The following is a 26,589-nucleotide window of genomic DNA, read 5'->3' on the forward strand; positions in this document are numbered from 1 at the left end:
ATAGTCCACAATGCAAAGTAGACCTCACATACCTCAGTATGCGTCTCAATGCATCCAAATGCGGCTTCCGAGGAACCTGCATAAACTGATTCACCAACCCAACAACATAGCTCAAATATGGCTTGGTGATCGTCATGTAGATCAAGCTTCCTACTATACGCCTATACATAGTAGGATCCTCCAAAATCTCTCCTGAATCTGCACTCAACTTGCCATTCTGATCCAATGGCATTGAGATAGGCTTACAACCTGTCACACCATACTTGGACAACATGTCCAAGCCATACTGTCTTTGCAGTAATCCAATACCATGTGGTGACCTAATCACCTCAATGCCCAAGAAATATCTGAGCTCCCCCATATCCTTCATCTCAAACTTCTGTCTAAGCAAGATCTTTACATCAAAGATCTTTGCATCATGGTCCCCCGTAATGATCAGGTCATCTACATAGATGACAACAAGCACAACCCCTCTATCACTATGTCTCACATACAGCGAGAAATCTGCCTTGGCTACATGAAAGACAATAGTGACAAGATATTTAGAAATCTTGTCAAACCATGCTCTTGGTGCTTATTTTAAGCCATACAAGGCTTTCTTCAACCTGCAAACATGCTTGGGGTGACTCACATCCTCATAACCAGGTGGTTGTGCAACATATACACCTCTTCTTGCAAATCCCCATGCAAGAATGCATTCTTTACATCCATTTGATGTAAAGACCATTGTTTTGACGCAGCCACTGCTATCACAACTCTCACTGTTTCCAGGTGGTTGTGCAACATGCTTGGGGTGACTCACATCCTCTACACCTCTTCTTGCAAATCCCCATGCAAGAATGCATTCTTTACATCCATTTGATGTAAAGACCATTGTTTTGACGCAGCCACTGCTATCACAACTCTCACTGTTTCCATCTTGGTAACTGGGCTGAAAGTTTCCTCATAATCAATAATGCCATATGTCTGCGCATATCCTTTGGCTACCAATCTAGCCTTGTACCTGTTTATGCTTCCATCACTGTTATGTTTTACTTTGTACACCCACTTGCATCCAATGGCTTTCTTGCTTTCAGGCAATTGCACTAAATCCCAAGTCTCATTTCCATATAGTGCATCCATCTCCTCATCCATAGCTTTCTCCTAACACACATTTCCAACAGCCTCATCAATGCATGTGGGCTCTACAACTTGTACAACTTTTGCCATGTATGCATAGTGATGTGCCACATAACCATCATAGGTAAACCTTTGCACAGGATTCTTCACTCTCCTAGATCTTCGTAGATTTGCATTCATGGCTTCCATAACCTTCTTTACACCAGGTGTTCTCATAGTAGCTAGTATCCCAAGATCCTCATCAAGGCTCATCTCTGAGCCACTAGACTCTCCATCAACATGCCATCAACATGAGAATGTCCTGTAGAAATGTCAGGCATACTAAGGGGCTTAATCACTTTCTCTTTCCCTTTATGTGATGTACTAATCACATTTGCAGGACTAGTATTATGACGCAGCCTGCCACTCCATGGTCTATCAACTGAACCACTAGATGAGGACTCTCCTGGTCCACTCAAAGACTGTGATTGCTGACTTGTATTCTGTGCAACCACATTTCCACTCACATCAGCCCCAACAACTTCTTTTTTAGCAGCATACCAGGTCCTCATCTCATAAAAAACAACATCCCTGCTTACCCTCAACTCACGTGTAGTAGGGTTATAACACCTGTATCCCTTTTGCTCAAGGGAATACCCAATAAATACACATTTTTTAGCTTTTGGATCCAGCTTAGTTCTCAGCTCATCTAGCACATGCACATATGCAATGCATCCAAAGACTTTTAGATGAGATAAATCAAGTTTTCTGCCAGTAAACCGCTCCTCTGTGGAGTTGCATCATGTATGGCTGCAATTGGAGTCCTGTTTGTAAACTGCTGCAAAAACAGCCTCAGCCCAATAGCTATGTGGCATATTCTTCTCTCCCATCAATGCTCGCGCAATCTCAGCAATGAGCCTGCTTTTTTGCTCAACAACTCCATTTTGCTGCATAGTGTATCTGCATGTAAACTGTCTCCGAATACCATTCTTCTTCAAAAAATCAAAGAATTCATTGGAGTACTCTCCCCCTCCATCTGACCTTAGGCACTTTACATATTTCCCTGTTTGCTTTTCAATCATAACTCTGAAATTCTGAAAATGAGTGAACACCTCACTCTTCTCTTCATGAAGTATACCCACACTTTCTTTGTGTGGTCATCAATAAATGTCACATAATACCTATAGCCTCCCATAGACATGGTCTTCGTAGGACCCCATACATATGAATGCACAATATCTAGTGCATTTCTGCTCACGTTTTTGCCACGTGGAAATACATGCTTTGTTTGCTTTCCAAATTGGCATGCTTCACATATTTTCTGCATACCTTCAACTTTAAACTTTGGCAGCCCTGTCACAATTCCTTTAGTCTGCATAGACTTCATTCTCTGCACATTCACATGTCCAATTCTTTTATGCCAAATGTCTGTGTCTGCAACAATTCCTGAACCATTTGCAAACATCGTAGCACTCACTTTAGGCATGTTTACATTCAATGTAAACATTCTGCCCACTCTGTTGCCTTTTGCAACCAACTTGCACTTGTCTTTAAAGTCTTCAACATAACATCCAATCAGGGTTAAACCGAACCTACAAACCCTGCTCAATCATCTGGCCAACTGAAACTAGATTCTTTGTTATGTTCAGAACATGAAGTACATCTGCAAGGTACTTCACTTTGCCATCCTGCATAGACAATGGCACATCTCCAACATGGGCAATTGGATGAGCAGTGTCATCCCTTGTTTCCACAAAACCTGGTCTTTCAAGGTTTTTCATCTCCTTGAACCACTCCCCATGACTTGTCATGTGGATCGAAGCACCTGAATCAACGTACCATACATCATCTTTATGTGCTGCTTCAACATTTTCAGACATGGCCCTAACGACATGCTGTATAACAAACAACCTTTCATTATCCTCAGTGTTTCTGCTCGAGGATGCATAATTGTTTTGTTGCGATTTCCCATTTTGCATGCCAGCCTGCTTCTTATAACAATTTGCCTGCACATGTCCAGGCTTACCACAATAAAAGTATCCACGTGTATCATTATACTGCCTTTGCCAATTTCCACGACCTCTTTGACTCCCCTTGCCTCTGAATTGGCCTCTTCCACCTACGTGTTGCTGTTGTTTGTGAATTCTGGGACTATTGTTGTTGCTACTCTGCTGGTGGCCATAATTCTGATTACCTGTTCGGCCACCTCCTTGGCCGCGTCCACGACCTCCTCTACCTCGTCCTCTTCCTGAACTTGTGTAGAAGGCCTGTTGCTTTGAAATGTTTTTGTTTTGTGAAGGCTGTTGGTCTTCACCCAAGCTCTTCTCTTCTATAATTAACATAGACACCAAATCTGTGAAATTGGGAATGTTTTCCCGAGTTTGAATCGGCGTCTTGAACGCCTTGTATTGTGGCCCGAGATCACGTAGACAGACTTCCACCTTATCACATCATCTACTGAAACGCCAATAGATGCAAAGGATTCCACAATACCGTTGATCTTCAATGCATAGTCATTCACATACATACTCTTTTTCTCCACAATATGAAGTTCATTCTTCAACTGTATCTTTCGTGCCTTGGTATTCGTTTCATAGAGTTTTACCAAGGTGTCCCACGTCTCCTTGGGAGACTTGGCATCCTGTGTATGTGCCCAATCATGGTGTCCTGTATACTGATAGAGAGCCAATACATAACTTTTTTGGCTCCTTGGTTCCAATCCTTGAACTCTTTCACATCTGCAGTAGTCGGATTGATCTCCATTATCTCCGGTGCCTCTTCATGCTCACCTTCTATGTAGTCCCAGTGACCCTTTCCCATCAGGAAATTTATCAACCTGAACCTCCAAGCATGGAAGTTGTTCTTATCAAGCTTCTCAACAACAATTTGGTTTATGCCATCATTTGACATCTTGCTAGACACACAAATTTACCAGAAACAGCACTCTGGTTTGTCCTACACAAACTGCTGTATTTTTTATAGCGATACTATACTACACTCAAATGTCGTAACCAGTGACCTCAATGTGCATACATACACCAAATGGCAACTGTTGACCTCCTTTTTGCAGCACACACAATGTCTGCACAACCAATCTATCTTCCTGCAGTTCTTAAAACATAGTTCTGCAGAGAATCGATGACTTACCCGTCTCGCAGTGCTCGAAATCGCCTGCTTTCTAAAAAACGGAGCTCCTAATGCGCCCGAAATGCGTTTTCGACCTGAAAAATGATGTCCGATAGGATGTTATAGTTGCCCTATAGCTTTACTCCCACGAAGAAAGCTCCTCAATTAGAGATCGTTTGCTGCCGCCGGTGCCTCCCGTAGGGCTCCCGCCACAAGGGTGTAGTCGCCAACACAAATAGGAAAGAGTAGATGAAACTCTTACCCTTGTACCGCTTCCTATGCTTCTCTTGCTTGCATCTCAACCCTTAGCATGAACTAGGCTCTGATACCATGAAAAGATGCAGGGGAGAAGAGAGCTTGAGCTCTTGCAAGCACACACACACTCACAAACCCTAAAAGAGAACACACAAGGTGAGAGGCTCAAAATCTTCTTCTTCTTCACACAACACTCAACACACCATATACAAAGATAAGAGTACACACAATATGAAAGGTACTCAACCAAATACATACTAGGGTTCTCTATAGTGTGAACCCAACTAAATAAGCTAACGCTATAACTATGCCAGTCTCTAGAATGGCTATCACACAGCCTGTCATCCCACTGGCCACATATCACCCATGATCTCACCAACCATGCCAGTGGTGTAAGTGTGGGGCGGCCTATCCCCTAGGCGGGTCATCAGTGTCCACCGCCTCACTAGATGAGCTCGATATCTCAACAGACTAAACATGCAAGCTCTTTTGTATGTGTTGAATGCATGAGAGGGATTGAGTAACTTGCTTGGTCTTGCTTGGGCCTCCATTCTTGTCGAACTTTAAGTGAAGTTATGGGAATTGAAGTTGGTGGTGAGGCTTTCTTCACTTTGTTCGATCTTAGCAACCATATGATGGGATTTGCATCATAATATCCTTGTGCAAACTCATACATTGGATTCACACACAATGTTTTCATATACGTCACACGTATTCACAAAGTATACCACATGTTTCACACGTGTCACAACTGGTTGGATTCACTCACAACCAACTAAGGTCACCCTCATCAAGAATTAATTCAAAAGAGTTGATTGGATTCACTCACAATCAAACTCACACATTTCTTACATGCGTCACACATGTCACAGTTGATTGGATTCACTCACAACCAAATTAATCACTTGGATCACCCACGATATTCTTTCCACTTATGGGATCATCCAATAATGAATTAATTATCGTAACAATGGTGCATGTTGGTGATCATCGCCATCAGGTATAACTTGGCACTTCTATAGACAAAACTAGACAACGAGTTACAAATGTTCTTTTAGTTGACAAGAATGCAGAACCAAGAAAGGTGTAGACGAATGCCACGAAGAAGCTCTTGATAACATCTTTGTTGAGGTATGAGAGGGAAGATGAGATAGAGACTATTCCACTTGGAGATGCCAAACTTTCAAATTTCCTTGAAGAGCTATCCCCCTTGGTTGAGAATCAAAGGTGAGACTCAAATAATAATTCACTTAAGCTTTTTGTTCTATCGAGCCATATCTTTTATTGTTCCATGAAAATATATTCGTTTCCATCCTCAGGTTTAGGAGAATAGCTGCAAAAGAGATTAAATTAAAGATGCCAATGGGAGAAGGCTATGATAGCCTATTGTCACTAAAGAAGAGGTCAAGGTGTCCTTTTTCCATGGAAGTCAATTCTGAGACAAGGGTTTCCAGACAAGAGATGGTTTTATATTCAAGATGTTTACAAAAGGACCGGCTGGTGTAGATCTTGTAAATAGGATGAGAAGAGATGGAAATGGTGACCTCAACATGTCATGGGTTCAATTTGACCATACTCATATAGTACTAGAATGGGTAACTATGGCATGCCATGTGTATGATCCAAGGTAAGATTACTTATGGCTATCTCAAATAAATAGTTTGTGTTAAAAAAATAACATATTTGGATGGAGCCGACTAGGTGTGTGTGTTTTTGTAGTGCCCAAGAGTTGATGACTATTGCAACATGTGAGATGAAGGAGGAAGATGAGACAAGCCAAATATTGTTTTGGGATATGATTAATGAGACCATGAAGCAGTGTGGCTACAATAGTGCAAACTTCTAGATGAGGCACAGGAAAACTAGAGAGCAGTGAGAGTAGTATATAATAGAGACCCTGAAAGGATTATGAATGGTAGAGAAAGGTCATGTCTGTTCCATTGGGAGCAAAGTCTACACAACATAGCAAGAAGTACATAAAGAAGGGTTTGCATGAAGAAAATATCTCCATGTGTGAAGAATGGAGAACTTGCATAACCAAAGATGATGTAGCATTATATGGTAGTGATGTGTGTGAACACACTTAGGACCGTCGGGGCACTTTTTCTCTCATTAGGAGGTTTTTTCCTGTGTGCGTATGTACACCCTCTTATCTACTCATTTTGGGGTGTGTACTTATCTTTTGTACTTATCTTTTGTACTCATTTTGGGGTGCGTACTTATCTTTTGTATGTGTTGGTATAGTTGTGCTCACTGCTACAAATGGGAGCGCATTTACTCTTTCTGTAGTTTTATATATGCCAAGCATTAAGAAGAACTTGCTATTAGTTTTGGCCTTAGCCTTGTCAGGCTTGATGGTGAAATTTGTGGACAACATATGTACAGTTCAGGATAGAAATGATGGTTATTCTATCATTGCCTTGTTTCATGGCCTTTAAGATGGATGTATTTGAGAAGTTGCAACATGATGCTTACTCAGTCTCTACGACTCGTGCTATGAGTGATACAGAATTATGGCATGCACGATTTGGCCATCTGAATTATGGCAGTTTGTTATGCCTTCAAAGGCATGATATGGTGTCTGAGTTGCCAACTTTTGAGACCCCTGCTAGACATGTATGTGAGGGGTGTATTCTTAGTAAAATGCATTAGGCATCATTTCCAAGAAATTACAACTTATACATAGTGATGTACGTGGTTCTACGAGGACACCATTTATTGGGGGATTTCTCTACTTCATCACTTTTATTGATGATTACTTCAAATATAGTTGGGTGTATCCATTAAAGCAGAAGTCAGAGATTTTTATGTGCTTTAAGCACTTTGTATCCATGGGGAAAAATGCATGTGGATGTAAAGTTGGCACCCTTCGTTCAGATCGAGGGAGGGAATATATGTCCAAAGAATTTCATGCATATATGGTTGAAAAAGGCATAAGGCATCAATGTATAGTGCCATACACACCTCATCAAAATGGTCTGGTTGAGAGGAAGAACATGTCTCTCATGGAGATGGCACGATGTATGGTGAAAGCCTAAGATTTACCTCGTGGTTTTTGGTTAGAGGCAACTATGTGCACAAACTATATATTGAACAAATGCCCTACCAATGCCTTGCAGTCTAAAACTCCTTATGAAGCTTGGCATGGCAGGAAGCCTTCTGTGGTTCATTTGCATGTTTTTGGTTGTCTTGCTTATGCTCTTGTGCCTGAGAAACAATGCAATAAGCTTGATGATAAGGCAATTAAATGCATATTTGTGGGATACAGTTCAGAAAGCAAGGGATATAGAGTCTACCATTTGGCCTAAAAGCAGATTTTGGTAAGTAGAGATGTTGTTTTTATCGAAAACTCAGTTTAGCCCATGCTTTCATGCAAAAAATAGTAGAATGTATGCTCACAGGGACATGTTTAATTCGCTCCTACCTTTGTTTAATGGAAGGCAGCCATATGTAGAGCAATTGAATGCTCAACCAAGTGCAAAAATTCAACCTTTACAGGTGCAAAATTAGCCTGCAGATCAACCTTTTGATGAGGCGATGATTGAGGATGTGGTGGATGAGGAGAGAGCAGCTATAGAAGAATCTAGGTGTATGCCAAAATGGCTTGTGCAGACATTGAGGGATAGCAGGTTGACAACTTCTTTACCTAGCACAACTCGTGCAAGTTCTCATCATGCAGATTATTCTCACATGGATCATGTTCTCATTTCTACTTTATGTAGTGAGGATGAACTTGTTTCCTTTGAGAAAGCACAGGATGATGATCATTGGATGCATGCTATGCAGGATGAGTATAACTCTATACTCAAGAATGACACCTGGTATTTAATAGATCTACCTCATGTGGCAAGAAGGCCATTGGTACTAAGTGGGTTTACAAGTTAAAAAGCAAAGCAGGTGGTAGCATTGATCACTACAAGGCCAGCCTTGTTGCAAAGGGATATGCCCAGCAAAAGGGCATTGATTATAATGAGACCTTTGTACCCACATCTCGTATGACTACCATTAGGTTTCTCATTGCTTTGGCAGCACATCATGGGTGGAATGTACATCAGTTGGACATTAAGACTACATTCTTGAATGGTGATTTACATGAGGAGGTGTATGTATCGTCTCGCAGCCTCCTGGTTTTGCTGTGAAAGGAGAAGAGTCTAAAGTATGCGAGTTGAAAAAGACTCTTTATGGCCTTAAGCAGGCTCCTAGAACATGGTATGAGAAGACTCATGCATACTTGGTTGCAAATGATTTTTGCAACAATCCAACAGAGAGTACCCTCTATGTGAAGAGGAGTAAGAATACATTTTTGGTCATCGTTCTATACATTGATGATATGCTGCTCATCACGGGACCCGATATAGATTTGCAGTCATCATTCAAGATGTCAGATTTGGGGCCCTTGCATTACTATTTGGGGATTCAGTTTATGCAGAGTAATGATGGCATTGTTATGCTGCAATCTAAATATATACAGAAGCTATTGAAGAGGTTTAATCTTAAAGACTATAAACTTGTGGCTACACCTATGGAGACAGGTACTCGACTTAGTCTTCAAGATGCAAGAGACTCTTTTGATGCTAGTTTGTATCAACAAGCTGTTGGATCCCTTCTATATATGTGTCACACAAGGACAAATATACAGTATGCGGTCTCACAATTGAGCATATTTATGCATAGCCCTTGTATGAAGCATGCCAAGCTATTAAAGCGGGTTTTTCGCTATTTATAGGGCACTCAGTATTTTGGATTATTTTATCCAAAGGGGGGTGAGTCACAACTGCATGCTGCCAGTGATTCAGATAGGGTTGGATGTTATGACACACGAGTGTCCACTAGTGGGTTTTGCTTTCACCTTGGTGATCCATGTATATCATGGCTCAACAAGAAGTAGCCCATAGTGGCCACTTCCAACTATGAAGCTGAGTATAGGGTAGCTTTTACAGCTACAGTTAAGTGTGTGTGGCTCAAACCTCTTATGGGGCTGATTTGGGTGTTAGACAGTCGTCTAGCACTATGATTTTCACTGACAGCCAGAGTGCATTAGCAATTCTGAGGAACCCAGTGTTTCATGCTCGCACTAACCACATTGAGGTGTATTACCACTAAGTCAAGGAAAGACTCTCTATGTAGAGATCAGCTTGGTCTATGTGCCTACACATTGACAACATGGTAGATTTATTCACGAAGGCTCTTCCTCGTGAAAAGTTCAAAGCTTTTCATAAAGCTTTGGGCTTATTGCCTTTTCAAGATTGATCAGGCATACCTTGTACATGTTCACATCATCACTCCAGGGGAGATTTATAACATTATATGGTAGTGGTGTGTGGACACACTGAGGACTGTCAAGGCACTTTTTCCCTCACTACGAGGTTTTTTCCCCATGCGTATGTACACCCTCTTACTACTCTGAGAGAAGACATCTAGGTCTAAGAGGGTAGAAAGCTCAAATGTTATACTTTTGCAATGATGATATCACACACAGTTGGCATCCTGATCGCAATAACATGCATGTTCTTGAGCTTCCAAGCATTTGGATTGTAGAGGAGGTCACAAGAATCACCAAAGAGAAAGTAAAAGTGCTTATGCAAGCAAGGTTTAGGCTACAAACACAATAACAAAATAATTCAAGTATGCAAGCAGAAGTTTAGGGCACCTCCCCAGCACAACCAAGAGAGGAATGTCCAACTATGCATGCAAAATTTAAGGATGCAAGTACAACTATGCAAGAGGAACCAAAAGACGCCTCCATAGGGAAACAAAGGTCTAGATGGAGATCTACAATATCTAGGGATACAAGTAAGAGGATTGCCAAAGCTCAGTCAAAACCATTTGTTTTAAAGGAGAGACAATTATAGTGCCATTGAAGAAGAGTATCTTTCATGTAATATCAACAGGCTCTAACATGGATGGTTTGCAATATGATGTTGCAAACATAATATATTAGCTTCCATTTATCTCGTAATAATACATTCTTTCTTGAGTGCAATAAAAGCTCGCAAAATTGTCAAAAAAAGCTCGCGTCCAAAGCTCACAAAAAAATATTCCCCTAATAAAAAACACTTTCCTTTTTCAACAATAATGTCAATGATAATGCAATGAGAAAAGTTTTGCACTAATTTTCTATAAAAGCGCGAAAGTCCGAGAAAAGATCTCACATCATGTACATTGCCCAAGATATTCAATGTCACTTTGAAAGAAAGAGCTTTTGTTAGGATTTGCATACAAATGTTTATCTTTAAGAAGTTAAAAAACAATTCTCAAATGGTTTTCATGTTCTTTTTCGGAGCGACTAAAAATAAGAATGTCATAAAAAAAGATAATAATAAAATCTTGATGGTTCAAAAAGATTCTATGCATCATGCGAACAAATGTGGCCGGTGCATTTGTAAGGCCAAAGGGCATTAGTAGAAATTCATAGTGACCAATTTGAGTGTAAAATATAGTTTTATAAATATCAGTGGGGTCCATACACACTTGATGATAACCTGATTTTAAATCTATCTTGCTAAAAACACAAGGACCTTTCAATTTTTCAAGTAAATTGTCTACTCTATGAATATTTTGACAGCCACTTTATGTAATGCATGACAATCGACACACATGGAATGAGTCTTATTCTTCTTTTAAACTAACAAGATTGGTGCTCTAAATGGTGAACTACTAGGTCGTATCAATCCTTTATCTAGTAATTCCTTAATTTGGCATTGAAATTCTTGCTGTTTTGCAAAGGGTTTTGTCTATAAGGTGCACGATGTGGTGGTTGACTTCTTGGCAAGAGCTCTGTTTTATGGTCCTTAGGGCGAGAAGGAGGTAAGTGAGGGGGATACTCATTAACAAAACAATCATGAGGAAAAGAATCAAGAAAGTGTCGTTGATGTGGGGTGAGTGCTTGATTTACTTTCTCTACCTCAGTCACATAAATCATGTATGCTTTGTGCTCTTTTCTAAGTGCTCTTTTTGCTTGTGTATGTGTAATCAATGGAAAAAGTTCACGTGAAGAGTCACTAGAAAGAGATATCAATGTGTCATTATGTGTGAATTGCATAGTATGAGTGTTGTAATCAATGTTAGGATTGTGTTGATGATGGAATGGCATTCCTAAAATTATTTTTGTGGAATGTGAAAGTGCAATCAAGAAATCACGAAACTCTTTATATGACCCAATTTCAATTTCAAGATTTTTAATTTCACGAGTGTCAGTAACGAGTTCCTTGGAATGTAGATTTTACTTTATATGTAAAGGGTTGTAATTTCCTTACAAGATTTTCTGAAATAAAATCATTATCATGAAAACACAAACTTGATGACCATCCATAGAACCTAGCATGCATAATAATGAATGGAGAGATTAAGGAATACCTAGAGGGTTGTTTAATTCTTGATTAACCTCATCATGAAGAGTGTCCTTAGTCCATTTTGGAATGGTGTCATCATCAATCTCGTGGGCTTCTTCTTTGATGTAGTGGACTATGGCGGTTGGTTTGTTTGAAGGTGATAACTTGGTGAAGCGATTTTTCATAGTATGGCCCGACTTTAGGCAACAATGACAAGTAAGACTAGGCCTAGGTGCTTTTGATGAGACATTGTGAGCACTATCGTGACTAGGCTTGGGGTTTGAATTTACAAAATTTGGCTTTGAAGTTGCCCCATTAATACATTTTTAGGAGGAAATATGGGTGTGTGTGTGTTAAACACTAGCGCAATGTAAAATGAAAGAATTAGGTTGAAGAAATCGTCTAAATGGACGATTATTATTCTTCTTTTCTATATCATGAGCAAGAGAAATAGCCTCATAAAGAGAAGAAGGTTGGAACATATGCACCTTTGCTTGCAAGCCTTCTTCAAGACCATCCTCATAATTTTGTTGCAATGTGTCATCAAGCACATCTTTTAGCATGAGAAAATGTAATAATGTTTGCCAAAAACACTCAATGTATTGTGACACATTGTCACGATTATTCCAAGAGAATTTTCTCCATGCACGGCATCCTGCAAATGAAATTGAGGTGGAAGGAAAGACTCTTTGACTTTGTCTTGGAGCTTAAGCTAAGTGGTTGGCTTGTCAGCAACATTGCGAAGTACATTCCACCTAGAGATACTTTATCACAACCATGTGATTAGTGGCACATTTAATTTTGTCTCTTTCGGAGAAGTTTTCATCAACAAAGTAATCATCAAATTGAGTTAACCATGAAAGAACAATGCGGCCATCCTTTCTACCATTAAATTTTGTAAAAGTGAAAGAGGGAAAACTTATCTTTGATTCCTTGCGTGTGATTTAGGCTTCAAAAATTGCTTTGAGAATCTTGGTGAGATAATCATATTCTAGAGAATCATTGGTCCATGCCTTCAAATCTTTATTTTACAGTGCAAAAGCAACAAAATAAAGCAGATTGGTTGTGGAAGTATTACCTCTCGTCCTTGATCTATTCAACACTCAACATCTCTTTTCTCGTCCTTGATCTATTCAAAGCAAGATGATACTCTTGCCACATTCAACACTCGACATCTCTTTTCTCAACTTGATCGTGATTTGCATTGTGCAAATGAGATAGCCAATTTTCTAAATTCAAGATGAATTCTTCTTCAAGTGATGATTTGTATATAGACAATGATCGTGGCTTCACCAATTCTCCACTTCCTAGCCCACACTCGATCAAAGACTTTCTTTGATCCAAGCTCAACTCCAAGAAGAGCAACAACGCTGCATGCACACGGGATCCTTATTGGAGCATGAGAAGCGTGCGTTATTAATGAAGCAAGAGGGTTGATTGGAGAGGGAGGAGAAGCCAGCATTCATAAGCACATTGCTTATGAAGCTTGCAAATCACTTTGCACACAAACTAAAATAAATTAGGGGTGTAGTAGCTCAAAACGATAGGGTTGATGAGGTGAAGAGGGGGGAATTTACAGAGGTGAATTTGGAGGTGCATCGTGGATTTTAGAAGCAAAATAGTATAATTTGGGGAGAAATTTTGGGAGAGGTGGGTTTATGAAGTGGGAGGGTGAATCAGGAGAGAGGAGAAGGAAAAGGACAAATGCTATAAGCCAAAACATGGGGAGTGGGAAGAGGGGTATATATAGTGTGTTGGTTTCACATGCATATATCTAAGAGGTCAAAGAGAAGAGAGAGAGCTTGTGGGCTCTACTCACTTGCTCTTACTAGTGACCTTGATCCTCTACAGGGCCTTGGCCTTGGGCCTTCGAGCCTTTGCTAGGATGTACATGGCTACCGCGGGTGTGCCCGGTTCCACAGGCTGTGGCACCCACTACGTTCGCGTAGCATATCTTTGGGGTGCTTCTTTGCGCAGCAGGTGGCATGCTTACCGAGGACTGTTTTTTTTTTGCCTAGCAAGTTACACGATTACCAAAGGACTAGTTGCTGCAGTAGTTCTTGATGTGGGCCTAGCTCTATTACCCACTGTTTTGCAGAAGGGTTGTCGTCCTTGTGCACAAATTCAATAAATATAATGGACAAAGCTCACTCTACCTCTCTCAAAACACCATAGCTTATCGAGAAAAACTTGCATGAACATGAAATGCATGACACACACATTGGGTACAATCTCCCCCCACTTTCTTGATGGTTCACGCTTTTAAGCAAGTGTATTTAGATATATTATTTTGTGAGTCAAAAATGACTTTTACACTCCACTTTCGGCCTTACCCCTAAACTTTAGGAAAGTGTCATCCATGAAGTAATGTGAACCATCTTTGGGCCTTGACTTTAGCAAAGTGTCATGCATGAATTAATGTGGGCCAAACCATTTGAATAAATATATCCCTATAACAAATGTGCATGGTAAATATGTGTATCGCCATTTTATGTACAAGATAATGATGGCCACTAAGCCACTACATAAATGTCGCATAAATATAATGTCGCCAAAAATATAATATTGCCACCCATGAACATAATGATGCAAAAATGTGCATCCAATATGCATGCCAAAAATGTGTAACCATCATCATCATGCTGCCTACACTAGCCTTGCCAAACTGATCTGCTACTATCAAAACACCTGCACAAGATTATATCCAATGACTATCTACCTAACATGGTGTAACCAGTATGTGGTGGTAAGTCACTGACCATGTGGCAAATAATAAAAAATATAAATTCGTGAAAAATATACAATAAAAATATTTCGATAATTTTCATAATCAATAATAGGCTCCCCCCCTTGGTGATACCTTGGACCTACCAGGTACCCCTCCCATGCCTTCCTCTCTACTTGGCTCCCCCCTCGGTGATACCTCACCCCATAACCCATTCCTTACAACATCACCACCCTCATCAATGCTAATCACCAACCTCACCAATGCCATCACCAACCTTGGGAGGGTTCTTAGTGGAATCGCTCGACCTCCTAAGCTTCATGAAGTTGGCCCATTGCATCCTCTTCCACCTCTTCTTAATGGAATTGCTCCACCCTCGAGGCTTCATAAAGCTAGCCCTCAACATCCTCTTCCACCTCTTCTTCCCACTCAACCACCAATCCAAATACCTCAAGGTAGCATGGAATAAGGCAAGCTTGAAGACCAGCAGATCCCCACCTCTCATAGGTTGGCAGGATCCACTAGGATGCATGTGCTTTCAAAGACACCCTCGATAGCCTTCTCACGTACAACATCCTCTATGGCCATCCCCAAGGAATTTATGTCTGACAAGCTAGAGCTCTAATCATCCACAACTACCTTCTCTACCTAAACCATGAGATGTATATCTCAAAGAATTGCAACATCCAAGAGAGAGCATGATGGGAACACCTCAATGAGCATGCACTTGCAAAGAGCTATGAGGCCAACCAAAGAGATATCAGGCCAACCTAAGCTGTATCCCCTACCTTTTCCAAAAGAAGTATTGGGTGGTCTATTGTAGAGCACCCAACTACCTCAAGGTCCTTGGGAACACCTCAATGTGCTTGCACCTGCAAAGAGATATGAGGCCAACCAAAGAGATATCAGGCCAACCTAAGTTGTATCCCCTACCCCCAAAAGAAACATTGGGTGGTCTATTGTACAGCACCCAACTACCTAGGGCCCTTGGGCTCTACTTCTCCATCGAGCGCGCCATTGGGATCGAGGATATTCCTATAAAGCCAAGAAGGAAACATAGGGAAAGATTCCCTATCATTGCTCCCCCAAAGAGTTAGAGAACCTGATGCACACCATGGAGCACTTCTATGAGATGTATGACTAGGTCTCAGATCCAGTAATCATAGCCATTATCAAATTTTTGAGGCTCCACTCCAATGGGCTAGCATTCGACATTAACCAACTAACATCCTCATCTTTATGGCAATCCTCCTCATCTTTATGGCAATCCTCCTCATCCAACAAGTATGTACACACAATGGTTGAGTTCCAGGTACATCACATCGTCGATTTTTGAGGATATGTTCGACACTAACTTCCAAGATCTTCTCTCGTGGCCTTTCATGTTCCCTTTTTTTTACAGTCGTTCACAAGTTTGTGACCACCACATGGCACAACTACGATATCATGGCTCCTCAACGCTGATTCCAAAGACCTAAACTACATTGGTTAACATTATTGCAGATGTGTAATTGCACTTTTTTGACACATCTTTTTGTGTATCTAGCAATGTGTTGTATGTAATGGTTTTGGGTATTACTGAGCTTATGACTTGTATATGTCAGTTGATCCATAATTACCGAACTTATGACATATGTAACCCTAGTAACGTATACATAGCCTAGGAAACTAGCTCATTTTAGCTTTTGGGCCCTCGAACATTTCTTTAGCACCCGAGGTTTGTAAATATGAGGCTTGTCTATATGTCATTTTTAGCACATGCCGTGGACATGTGGATTTTACTCAAGGATTGCCTAAGGTGCACGTAATTAATACCAATAAGATAAAGTTATCATTACGTGAATATATTTTTTACGTACTCACTCAACTTTATCTTAAATATGTAAACTTAAGGAGTTCTAATTAAAGTTTACATATTTATCCTTTTTTTGGAACATAAAATATTTTTATTAAAAAATCAAAAGCATTTATATACAAGAGATATTTATATGACTTCCTTTTCCCATGAGTCTCATCCCACTTTTTCACTATTCGACAAGCTGCATATTTGATCCCATCTCTCATCCTCCCAAACAAAAGAAGATTGCTCCCAAGAGACATGGTAGCCCAATTGCATATAGGCTATAAGCATAGACTCAATAGTACATTCTTTTGGAGTTTGTTTCTCCATACACTCTCCTTTAGTCCATGCCTTCACCATAGGTATCCTGCCCAAGGGGTTCTCAATGAAAGTTACAAAGGTGTATACTAGTTGCTTCTCCTTCAAATACCATCTCTTGGTCTTTAGCCCAAACTTATGAGGTCTTGCCTTCAAATCCATCCCCGTATAGTCCTACAACATAACAATATTTGGTAGGAAACTCTAGTATGTACAAGTGTCTCCTCGGCCAAAGAGTAGCTCTGAAGGGCCTAAACTAGCTGAACAAAAGTACAATCACTCATTTTATTAACATAATATATAGACCAACATTTATACACACATCTATGCATCAACTTCATCACATCTGTCCCCAAGCTTGCTCCTTTTTGAAATATTATAATATTCCTAGAGAGTCCATATACCCCACAAACAACAATATCTAATAAGGCAAAAGACTAAAATAGCAGCCCCATTAGATTCAGATAATCTTCCCAACAACCAATTCCCCCAATGCCCTTATCGTCCTATACAACTTGAGACCTAGTTACCAATTCTAGCCAAGGCCCCTCTAATGGCAAGACAATCCTAAAAGGTATGTCTCCATCCTCCAATGCAAATTTGCATCTAGGGCATAGCCCAGAAGTGAAGTTCCTCTATAACAGTTAATACCCAATAGGCAAAGCCCACATATAGACTCTCCACAAGAAAACCTAAGCCTTCATTGGAATATCTACTTCCCATAGAAGCTTCATCTCTTCATCCAAGTGCTAGAGTTCCATATGACCTTCTAAATTTTATTGTAATACCATACATTCACTTCAGTCCTGCATATCTCTTCATATAAGACCTTGGTAGCCACCTTATCTAGTTCGAATCCATTAAACCATGCCCAATCTTTCAGCTAGAAGGTCCCATCAAATGCACTAGAAACCCATCTTCCATCAGAAACTTAAGGAAACCTAATTAAAGTTTAATTATTTATCTTAAGTTAAATATGTAAACTAAAGAAACGAAATTAATGACAAAACAAATTAAAGTGTTGCCCAAAAAAAAACGACGTTTTGGGTTTGAGCTTCGCCCTGACCTAAAGGAACTCGCAGAAGTTTCAACGATGCTACGGGCTGTGAAACCCAAAACCAAGCGAGCGCAAAGGGTGCTCGAAAAGCGCGCTCCCAAGCTTGTAAGCACAGGAATTTTATCGCTTTTGTCGTGGTTGATGTTTTGTGTGTGTGTGTGTGAGAGAGAGAGAGAGAGAGAGAGAGAGAGAGAGAGTCCTCTGTGTGTAAATACACAGACATAGTGTGTGTCATCTGTGTGCATAGACATAGAGAGACACACACACATCTAGCTTTCATGGAGGTAAGAGAGACCTTTGAACCTTTTGCAGGTAGAGAATGTGAAGAAGCTCTTGCTTCTTCATGGCACAACCACTAGCAGTGTGGTAAAGGGAGTACTCTCAGACTTCTACAGGCTCAGAAAGGCTGGGGGTAATGCCATCAAGTACACGAAAAAGAATGAGAACATTCGGCCGTTTGAGAGTGGTGGGGAAACTTATCTTGAGTTTCTCTCCCAAAGGACAGACTGCAGCGTATTTGTGGTGAGAAAAACTAGTCCCCTCATGCTTAAAGTTTTTGTATGAAAACAAACTATAGTATGATTGCTGACTTTAATGATGGTTGAATGCAGTTTGGCTCTCACTCAAAGAAGAGACCTCACAATCTTGTGATCGGGCGAATGTACGACCACCATGTGTATGATCTTATAGAGCTCGGGGTGGAGCATTTTGACCCTATCATTATGTTCGGAGGTGGGAAGAAATACTCGCCGCAAGAAGGTTCCAAACCTTGCCTTGTGTTTATTGGTGAAGGATTTGAAGAAGACGAGAAACTCAAGCATTTGAAGGAGATCCTGATTGATGTTTTAAGGGGGGAGGTAAGGCCTCTTTTAGTGTTAAGGTTGATGAGCTGGGAGATCAAGTGGAAGGCTTCTTAATAACATGTATAGGATTAATTGAAGTGCTGTGGGAATACTAGGTAGTGGAGGCTATAAATCTTGCTGGGCTGGACCGAGTTTATCTGTGTGTTGCTTCGGGAAACAAGGTTGCCCTCTTTTGCTGAATTTCTTATGCAAGGGGCTGTAGGGCTTTGCAAGAATAAATGCTTCTGTAAAATCTTCCTTATGATTTTTCTTTGATTTTGATGCTGTAGGTATATTTCAAGCATTGTGCCATACGCCTGAAGAAATCAGGATCAAAGGTGCCACGCATGGAATTGATTGAAGCCGGGCCTTCGATGGACTTGGTTGTTCGCCGGCATAGACTTCCCAATGATGACTTGAGAAAAGAATCAATGAAGATGGTTTTGAAGTCTAGCAAGAAAAAGGTAAGCTGTTCTTACTTGCTGTGCTTATGAACAGGGAAACTTACGAATGAGACTGAGTCTTACTGGGTTCATCTTTACTGGCAGGTCAAGAATGTAAGCCGCAACTCGCTTTCAGGCAAAGTGGGACGGATTTACATGCCGCAACAGGAGGTAGGCTGTATAGTATTTTTGGATACCATTTTTCCTTTGTAAGTGGGTGCACGTGAATGTTAGGAACAGCTGATGGTGTTTGCTTTATGGTATATTCAAATGTCATGCGTTATGTGTCATGCAGTATGTAATAGACTTTGTATAATGTGTGAATTAATGAATAGTGTATTTTGAAAGTCATGTCTCCACGATGCTTACACGGTTTGAAACCTGTTGAGGATGATTTGTGAAACTATATCACTCTTGCCACCTGTTATTTCTGCAGAACTATGTTCCTTGCTCACCCCATGACTTGTTTGTTGGATTTTCTTAGGACTTTGTGTAGTGAATCCATGGTTGCACCACAAGGACACATTTTGCAACACCTTTTTGGGGGAGAGAGAGAGAGAGAGAGAGAGAGAGTTATGTGTCCTGTATTGATGGGCGGTGTGTATTTAGGGAATCTAGTGGGCACGGGCATGGGATGGACAGTGTGAATGGCATCCGTGTAGATTTGAAAAGGAAACCCATGTATGGCCAGCCCAAGTGTGAAGGGGGACAAAAGGATTTTTAAGTTTATAAGGTTCTATAAGCTTTGATGACTTAAAATAATATTATTTTTGGAAGGATGCGTTTTTGCTATTAGCTTTTTTTTTGGGGGAGAAAAGCAGGCTGAATCGCATCCTCGATATAAAGCGAAGGGTGGTAGAGTCGAGGTGGTGGTGTATGGCGCTTCTTCTCTTTGGTTGGCTGGTCGTTGGTGCACGGCAATTGAAGCGACCGTACAACAGTGAACAGGCGCATAACTTGTGAGCAGCCACAAGCGTACAGCATGCCCATACAGCCACCATGCAACACTCAGCCACGCCATAGCGCGAAGCTTGAAGGTGTCTCTCTCTCTCTCTCTCAAGAGGAGACAAAGAATGGGATTGCTAGTGAGCGAGGATTCCAGTGGCTCTCCAGGTTTAGCTTTGGCACCGTGATTGGATGGTGTATTTGTGGATTTCTCATGGAAACAGGACATTGGTTTTTCGAGAGGAAACGGGACTTTGGTTTTGAGGAAACAAGCCTATGGTTTATGGGATACATGTCTTCGGTTTATCAGATACAGGTCTTTGGTTTCATGTGGAAAACATGTCTTTGGATTCATGTGAACAGGTTGTAGTTTTCTCGAGGTTACATGCAAGCTATGGCTATAGGGAAGGACATGTGGTACAGTACAACCCTACTGCTGTTTGGAAAAAGGTTTGACGGATCCATAGTTGAGATGGAAAAGACCTTTGGAAAGCAGGGAGATGTTGTACATGTGTGCCTTGGTATGCTGTGTTGTAATAACGAGAGTTCTCATTTGGAAGTCCTGGGTGAAACTAAAAGGGATCCTATTGGTGGAGGATTCTACAAGTTGTACTTTGTACTCAAATTTGATCAAGTAAAGAAATACCGCAAGGGGCGCCACTGCGTTTTGGGGCCAATCGGTGTCCGTGTAATGTTTGCAGGAGCACTCTAGCTCCCCTTGTTTGTTTTCCTTTTCCAGGTCCTCAAAGGTGTTGAAGTGTTTTGTGTGCGAGTGTTTGTTTCATCGCCCGTCAAGTTTCTGAAGGTCGGTTTCATCACCAATGCTTCAGGTGGCCAATTTCCTTAGAGAAGTAATTGGTGACATGTCAAGCATTGGGCAAGGGATGTTAATTATTGAAAATAGGGTTTAATGAACATAATACCTGTTTTAATTTTGAGAGAGAGAGAGAGAGAGAGAGAGAGAGAGAGAGAGTATGTGGTTGTGCTGCTCACAAGAATCCCAGATGGTGGTTTCTTGGTAAAGCACCAATGTGTGAATTAAGAGTTGAGCAACACGTGCTTTGCTTTTTCGAGAGAGCATTACTTGCATAATGAGCATGCAAAGGTTTGTATGGCCATTGTGTAGAGCTTTATTATGTCATTATACCAGTATTTTAGGGAGAAAAAACAATTGTGTTTTTGACCCTGGGTTTGATTTGGATCTTATGATGCAAGTTTTACCAAGTGGCTTCACAATACTCCTCGTTTGAAAACATTGTAAAAGGTAGATTGGGCCAACCGGCTGTGCTAGTATCTAAGGGAATGGGAAGAGGGTTGTTGTATTGCCTTCCTGCCTCTTCATGTGTGTATTGCCTTCTCTCCTTAGCTTTCCAGCAAAGTTTGTTTTCTTCGGTTCGCTAGAGCACCAATTATGCGGCATGGGCATTTTGTTTTGCTTTTGAATTCTTGCTTTCCTCTTCCATTCGTGGTGCTTTTTGGTCTGATTCTCTTGCTCTTCAGGTTTAGTCATCCTTGGCTGGCCACTGTTCCCAAAAAACTTAAGAACTTGTGCAGGATTCATTTGTGCATTTAATCTCCTTAGCTGGCAGCTTATTTGGAGAGCAACGAAGGCTCGGCATTCGTCATCATACCAACAGTTATGGGGTATAGAACAACAGGGTGGCTTGGCGGTAGACCACTGCATGCAGAATAGCAATCAACACAAAAGTTAGTCTAGAGACAGTAGCAAAGATTTAGGTTTGCGGGGTGGGTAGAGGTAGGTGTATCAAACTCTCCTCCTCTGAAATCATGGCTGTTGTCGATTGTACTCTTATATCTCTTGCAAGGGTCAAGGGGCTCATGCCATGGCATACCAAGTAAATGCATCCACTAGCTATTGTGCAGCCATGATGTCATGATTGAAAAATTGAACTTAGAAAAGATATGAAAATTTGACTCTTCCCAAACCCAACCATGGTCCCAGAATTGCTGTTACATGCAATATGTTGCGGAAGAGTCAATGATGATTAAGGGGAAGAGAGTAAATTGAAGAGAAGGGAGGAGGAGAGAGAGTCAACATCTAATAGGATTCCAATCATCCACTTAAGGGCTCCCACAAACAAACAAACTTATGTTCCTGAATTTTGCAGAGTACAAGATGTTGTTTTGCTAATTTGCTTTGAGTGTTTGGATCTTGTGAGAGCTATGCTTTATTGTTTATGGTTGACTTTTGGTGAGCTTGCTCACTAGGTTGCAATATGTTGTGGAAGGAAGAGTTAATAATGATTAAGGCATGTGCTTAAACTTAATTGGAAGAGAGTGATTTAAGAGGGGAGAGGAGAAGAGAGAGAGTCAACACTTGATAGGGTCCCAATTACCCGCTTAAGGGTCCCTACAAAAAAGTGGTTAGATTGCTCAATTATGCAAAGTACGAGTTGTTTTTCTAATTTTCTTGAGTGCTTCGATCTTGTGAGAGCTACGTTTTGCTGTTTCGGGGGGCTGTTTGTCAATGAGCTTGCACAGTAGGCTATTGTTTTTTGTTTGGGGTGATGCGTTTGGAGATTTGGATGATGAAAATGTTAGTCCTTTGTAGATATGAACACCGTGGGTTTCCTTTAGATCTCTTGCCGAAAGGCTGATGAGGTTTGTCTTCAAGAACTTCAGATGGGGCAGATCGCTTTTTATATAGGGGAGGAGGAGCCGTAGGGTTGATTGATTGGCTGCCGATTGTGTCACCTTCCAACTATAGTCAACCATATCAACTACCTACTTTTTTTGACACTTGAAATGTTGAGACACTAGATATCTAGCCTAACACTCATTAATTGCTTCTAGAAACTAACCTTACTATGAGTATATCCTATTCTCGACTCTTGGCCTAATAAGCTACCTGGACATTTGTATAATGGAGAACTTAGGTGGGTTAAATAAAATATGCAGGACAACGCATGACTTGACACCGTGTATGACCTAGATCTATGTCAGAATGCATAGCGAAAATGAAGACAATTGCTGTAGAGAGCAAAACGCAGATGAGAGAGAGAGAGAGAAGTTGTTTTACTACACACAAGAAAATCCCGGAATCTAGAATGGAAAGTGTGGGGGCCAAGGGACCATTTTATATGGCCCTAGGCTGCTGGTCGGCCAGTCCAAAACAGGCCGGCAGCAGCATATGTGCTCACGACAAGTAACAACAGCCCACGATTAGCAAAATGCACAGTCAGTCAGGTGACCAATAGTCGGCCAAGTCACCAGAAGAAGTCGGGTAGCAAACCAGCAGTTGGCCAATAATTGAATCAGCCGATAGCCCTCCCACACTCAAGAAATGGGAAAAAATACATGGAGAGTAAGGAAAAATGGGGAAACACCAAAATGGGCGGGCACACCGACAACGGAGGCCCTGGTGTAATGTACAAATAGGAGATTACTGCTGACACCCCCTCTCAGCTCCTGGATGCAGAGCCAACCCTAGTGAGTTGGAGTGCCGCCGGAGCATAGCCTGAGGTAGAGACTTCGTGAAGAGGTATGCTACATTGTCCTTTGACGAACAATAAAGAAGCAAGATGTCACTAGCCAAAATCTTCTCACAAACAAAGTGATATTGTCTCTCTCCTCCCACACTCAAGAAAATGGAAAAAAATACATGGAGAGTGAGGAAAAATGGGGAAACACCAAAACTGGGCAAGCACACCGACAACGGAGGCCCTGGTGTAATGTACAAATAGGAGATTACTGCTGACACCCCCTCTCAGGCTTCAGCTCTTGGATGCGGAACCAACCCTAGTGAGCTGGAGTGCCGCCGGAGCATAGCCTGAGGTAGAGACTTCGTGAAGAGGTTTGCTGCATTGTCCTCTGTCGAACAATAAAGAATGTCACTAGCCAAAATCTTCTCACAAACAAAGTGATCTTGTATCTCTATGTGCTTGGTCCGGGCATGGAAGACCGGGTTCCGAGCAATAGCGATACAGCTCTGGTTATCACATTGGATGACCGTGGGCTCCTTCTGTGGAAACCCAATCTTGCCAAGCAATCTCCGTAAGCACACAACCTCGCAAGCAACACCACAAGCAACCCGGTACTCTACCTCTGTAGACGACAAGGCAATAGTCGGGTGCTTCATGAAATAGCTCCTGAGCCGAGGGTAAAACTGTAGCCTGATGTAGATCTCCTCGTGTCCGGATCTCCTTCCCAGTCTAAGTCACTCCAGGCTTGGAGTCGGACTCGGTCCTTTGTTTCTCCTCTAGTGTCGTAGAAGAGTCCAAGATCCTTCGTACCCTGCAGATACCGCAAGATCCGCAATCCTGCATCCCAATGAGACTTCAAAGGCGTTTGCACATGAACGAGCTCAGCAGCCCCACAGGAAAGCTCAAGTCCAATCTGGTGTTCAACAACCAGATCAATGAACCAACCAGCTTTCAATACAGAGATGCATCAACCGGCTCACAAGGATCATTCACTATAAGCTTCGTATTCGGGTCCATCAGTGACTTAATAGGTTTGCAGGTCTCCATTCCAAAGGCCTCAAGCAACTCATGAACATACCGCTGTTGAGAGACAAAGAACCCTCTTTGGGTCTGCCTGTAACACGCGGAAGCTCTGGGTAGTCTTCTTTCAGCCCTAAACACTCTTGGAAACCTTCTAATGCAAAAACGCACCATCTGATGCAAAAACGCAGGTAGAGAGAGAGTAGAGAGAGAGAGTGAGAAGTGCTGGAAATTCAGTATATACTATGGTACAAAAAGGGTACATATCTTGCAGCCCTTGGCTGCCTCCTTGAAAAGGGGATAACACACCAAAACTGCCCTAGACTAGGACTCCTAATGACTCATACCCCTAGTGGGTTGAATGAATAAACCATAGAGCAAGGGAGGCTATTTATAGCTCCTTGGACTACATGGGGAACAGGCCGACTGCTGGTCGGCCAGTTGCAAGTTCATAAAATCTATTAAATGCAGCCGACTGGGTATTCTTGATGCGCCTGCTGCCAGCACCTTCTGTCCTGCAGCAGCCGACAGCCCTCTGGTACTGCTGACGTCAGCCTCCATGCAGCCGACAGCCTTCTGATCCATGCTTTGCTCCAAGTCCTGCTCCATGTCCATCTTCTACTGGTTCATGGTCTTTATCTGTTTGCCCGTTCTGGATCTAGCCCTGAGAATGTCCATGGCATCTGTGATGCACATGACATCCCCCTCTGCTAAACTTGATGACGGGAATCCAACCTGCTCTTGGATGACTGTCATCATCCCAATCCTGTCCCGAAGTCCCTCTGTCATCTTCCATCCCTGGCAAACCTTTTTCTCCGAAAATCCGGTCTGTTCTCCAAACCACTGTCTCTGATGAAGATCTATGCATCTGGTCTTCCTCTAGTCCACAATCCATTCCTGCCCTGACTCTGAACACCGTCTTGGTCTTCTTTCCTGGAACTGAGTCTGGCACTCTCACATCACCCTTGGAGGATCAACCTCCCTTGGGACCGTTACCTGAGAACCTATCTGGCTCACGGAACTGCCATCCCCATCTGGCACTGTGGAACACCACCAACAAACCTCCTGGGAGTTCTTCCCGCTTCTGTGCTCCTCGCCTTGGGCTTCGAATCCGTGTACTTTCCTGTACCTTGGACCTGTACACCATCATCTGGGACTGAATCAGTGTTTAGCTTGGCTGAGCCTGATGCTCTGATACCAATGTAACACGCGGAAGCTCTGGGTAGTCTTCTTTCAGCCCTAAACACTCTTGGAAACCTTCTGATGCAAAAACGCACCATCTGATGCAAAAACGTACGTAGAGAGAGAGTAGAGAGAGAGAGTGAGAAGTGCTGGAAATTCAGTATATACTATGGTACAAAAAGGGTACATATCTTGCAGCCCTTGGCTGCCTCCTTGAAAAGGGGATAACACACCAAAACTGCCCTAGACTAGGACTCCTAATGACTCATACCCCTAGTGGGTTGAATGAATAAACCATAGAGCAAGGGGGGCTATTTATAGCCCCTTGGACTACATGGGGAACTGGCCGACTGCTGGTCGGCCAGTTGCAAGTTCATAAAATCTATTAAATGCAGCCGACTGGGTATTCTTGATGCGCCTGCTGCCAGCACCTTGTGTCCTGCAGCCGACAGCCCTCTGGTACTGCTGACGTCAGCCTCCATGCAGCCGACAGCCTTCTGATCCATGCTTTGCTCCAAGTCTTGCTCCATGTCCATCTTCTACTGGTTCATGGTCTTTATCTGTTTGCCCCTTCTGGATCTAGCCCTGAGAATGTCCATGGCATCTGTGATGCACGACACTGCCAGATCTCCAATCCCAAGAAGAAGTGGAGTAAGCCTAAGTCGGTCATCTCAAACTCCTTTGACAAGGCAGCCTTCGTCACTGCAATGTGCTCCATATGACCGCCAGTGAGAATGAGGTCATTCACATAAAGGTTGATCAACGTGACCAAGCTGCGTTCTTGAAAGAGATACAAGTTAGGATCTGCAAGTGATCTTTGAAATTGAGTCCGCAGAAAGAAGGAATCAATCTTCTGATTCCAAGGCTTGGGAGCCTGCTTAAGACCATACAAGGCCTTCCGCAACTTGTAAACCATCCCCTTTGATCCTGGAACCTCAAAGCCTACCGCTGAGAAGAGGCAAGG

General features: G+C 41.9%; 1 protein-coding gene across 2 annotated transcripts in view; it reads left to right on the top strand.

The window, feature by feature from the left end:
- Positions 1-17,711: 17,711 nt before the first annotated feature.
- Positions 17,712-26,589, top strand: part of LOC147622707 (Ribosomal RNA processing Brix domain protein) — a 32,001-nt gene continuing 23,123 nt past the window's right edge. For both annotated transcript variants that reach the window (XR_015269484.1, XM_086822315.1), the window contains exons 1-6: positions 17,712-17,855; positions 18,063-18,272; positions 18,362-18,607; positions 18,709-18,774; positions 18,883-19,056; positions 19,141-19,206. Coding sequence is in view for 1 of the 2 variants with exons in the window: in XM_086822315.1 (XP_086678441.1) it covers positions 17,787-17,855; positions 18,063-18,272; positions 18,362-18,607; positions 18,709-18,774; positions 18,883-19,056; positions 19,141-19,206 (831 nt within the window). In the remaining variant the exon portion in view is untranslated. The remainder of the gene's footprint in view (positions 17,856-18,062; positions 18,273-18,361; positions 18,608-18,708; positions 18,775-18,882; positions 19,057-19,140; positions 19,207-26,589) is intronic.

The sequence above is a fragment of the Cibotium barometz genome, chromosome 28 (assembly GCF_041138505.1).
Source record: "Cibotium barometz isolate CiBa-2024 chromosome 28, ASM4113850v1, whole genome shotgun sequence".
NCBI classification, from domain to species: domain Eukaryota; kingdom Viridiplantae; phylum Streptophyta; class Polypodiopsida; order Cyatheales; family Cibotiaceae; genus Cibotium; species Cibotium barometz.